Source organism: Hipposideros armiger, unplaced genomic scaffold (genome assembly GCF_001890085.2).
Source record: "Hipposideros armiger isolate ML-2016 unplaced genomic scaffold, ASM189008v1 scaffold_173, whole genome shotgun sequence".
NCBI classification, from domain to species: domain Eukaryota; kingdom Metazoa; phylum Chordata; class Mammalia; order Chiroptera; family Hipposideridae; genus Hipposideros; species Hipposideros armiger.
Genome location: NW_017731523.1, coordinates 160,645 through 162,642, shown reverse-complemented (window position 1 = coordinate 162,642; position 1,998 = coordinate 160,645). Strand labels below are relative to the sequence as shown.

Genomic DNA, 1,998 nt, shown 5'->3' with positions numbered 1-1,998 from the left:
GACATTTAAGGTGAAATGGGAATGATAGGATAGAGCCAGGGCTGAAGAGACCCTGGGAAGGTCATTTCAAGTAGAGGAAAGAGTAGTTGCTCTGGTCCTGAGGTGGGAACGTGCTTGGTATGTTTTGAGTATGATTGGAGGCCAGCAGCCTAATGAGTTAAAAAAGAGATGAGATAAGAGAAGAGAGGAGAGGGGAGGGAAGGAGGGAAGAGAAGAAGAAATGGGAGGAGAAAAAGGCAGGAGTTAAGTTATGCAAGGTCTTGAAAGTTATAGGCAAATTTGGATATTCTTTTAAATGCAATAGGAAGTTATTGAAGAGTTTCAAGCCCATAAGTGAAATGGTATATCATTGCCTCTTTAAAAGGTCACTTTACTATGGGGTGTGGGACAAGGACAGGGCAATATTTGAAATAGAAAGATTAAATTAAGAAAAAAGTGGGTGATTTGAGGTATATGCTGGAGATAGAAATGACAAAACTCGCTGATGGATTGGATGTCAAGGTGAGGGAAAGGGAAGAAGAAAAGTGACTCCTGGGTTTTGTTTACTTATTCAGTGGCATGGGGTGAGGGAGTGGTGATGACTTTACCACTTGGGAAGATGGGAGGAACAACTTGTGTGGAAAATCTGAGTTCATAGGACACCTTAGATTTGAGGTATCTTGTAGACATTCAAATGGGAGTGACAAATTGGCATCTGGATAGAGCAGTCTGGATCTCAGCAAAAGGAATGGACTCGAGTTATACGTTTGGAGTCATAGCAGAGAGATGACACCTAAAGCCCAGGCACAAGGTGAGATCCAGAAGAGAGTTCAGATAGAAGAGCAGGCCTAGGACTAAACCTCAGACACTGCAGCTCTTATTCTTGAGTTGAAGTTTACAGAGGAGGTGAGAGGGATGTAAGAAACGCTTATGATAGCGAACATTTAAGCTCTCTTAAACTACATGTAAGGTATCTCTGTGTTCATCTGTGGGCCATGATGGCTAGTGAAGAATTAGTACTCTTTATGAGTAGGTTTGGGAAGACCCTTTCTTAACAATACTATTTTTAGCTGTCAGAGTAGAAGTCACAAAATCTATCTCTTATGGTAAAAGGCCTGATTCGTCAAAGACATTTACAAATTCAGTTTAACTTTGCTTCAACTAGATTGAACCAGTGAGGTTCTATTTAAAGATGAAAACATCCTATTGTTCCAATAATTACAATAAAAAAGATCAATAAGACCAATGTGTCTACAGTGGATAATGGTGGCTTTAACCACACAGAAATCTGAGTGACGGATGATAACTATTATATGAGTCCCTTACAGTACAATGTATTCATTAAATAAATGTATCACCATGATTCTGTACCCTTAAAGATAGTTGGGCATAACTTAGCCCATGCTGAGCAATCATTCTTAGATACTCTGTATTTTAGCTTGCAGTAATTAGTAATACACAATTCTTCCTTGCATTGTTTCAACTCACACTATCAAGTTTGATGTCTCCCTCAAAAAGATCCAGTCCCAAATCTAAAAGGAAAGATAAAAATTAATGTTAGCAAATTGGATTCAAACTGCCCACTTAATAAATAATGTAAAAAGTAAGTCTACAAACCTTCATTGATATCAAATATATCCTGGTCAAGCCCACCGTCTACATCTTTAACTAAAATAACAAAGAAAAACACAGTGAACATTATGTTTATGAAAGAAGTTAATCTTTATCAATTACCAAATTAGAAGTAAGCAAAGTTCATTTACCTCATTAAGTGACTACTAGGTTCTGATTCAATACATGTACCTTGATTGATTGATTTGTTGATTGGTTCATTGATTCACTGATTGAGAACTTCTCATAAGGCAAACTTGGGGCTATGGGGTTTTTGCATATATGCTCTTGACCTATTCATGTCCCTTGAATGCCAGATGACTTCAGGAATAAGAAATTGATCACTCCATATGTGGTCAATTAAGCTGAATTTGGAAGAGTAGGCTAGGTGACCGGATTAAATAGAAA

At 37.8% G+C, this 1,998-nt stretch overlaps 1 protein-coding gene across 1 annotated transcript in view; it reads right to left on the bottom strand.

Annotated features, from left to right (window-relative positions):
* MEP1B (meprin A subunit beta) overlaps positions 1-1,998 on the bottom strand; it is a 70,039-nt gene that overhangs the window by 37,572 nt on the left and 30,469 nt on the right. Inside the window, exons 2-3 of the mRNA XM_019652063.1 lie at positions 1,597-1,647; positions 1,468-1,511 (exon numbers count right to left, since the gene is read on the bottom strand). Coding sequence (XP_019507608.1) covers positions 1,468-1,511; positions 1,597-1,647 — 95 coding nt within the window. The remainder of the gene's footprint in view (positions 1-1,467; positions 1,512-1,596; positions 1,648-1,998) is intronic.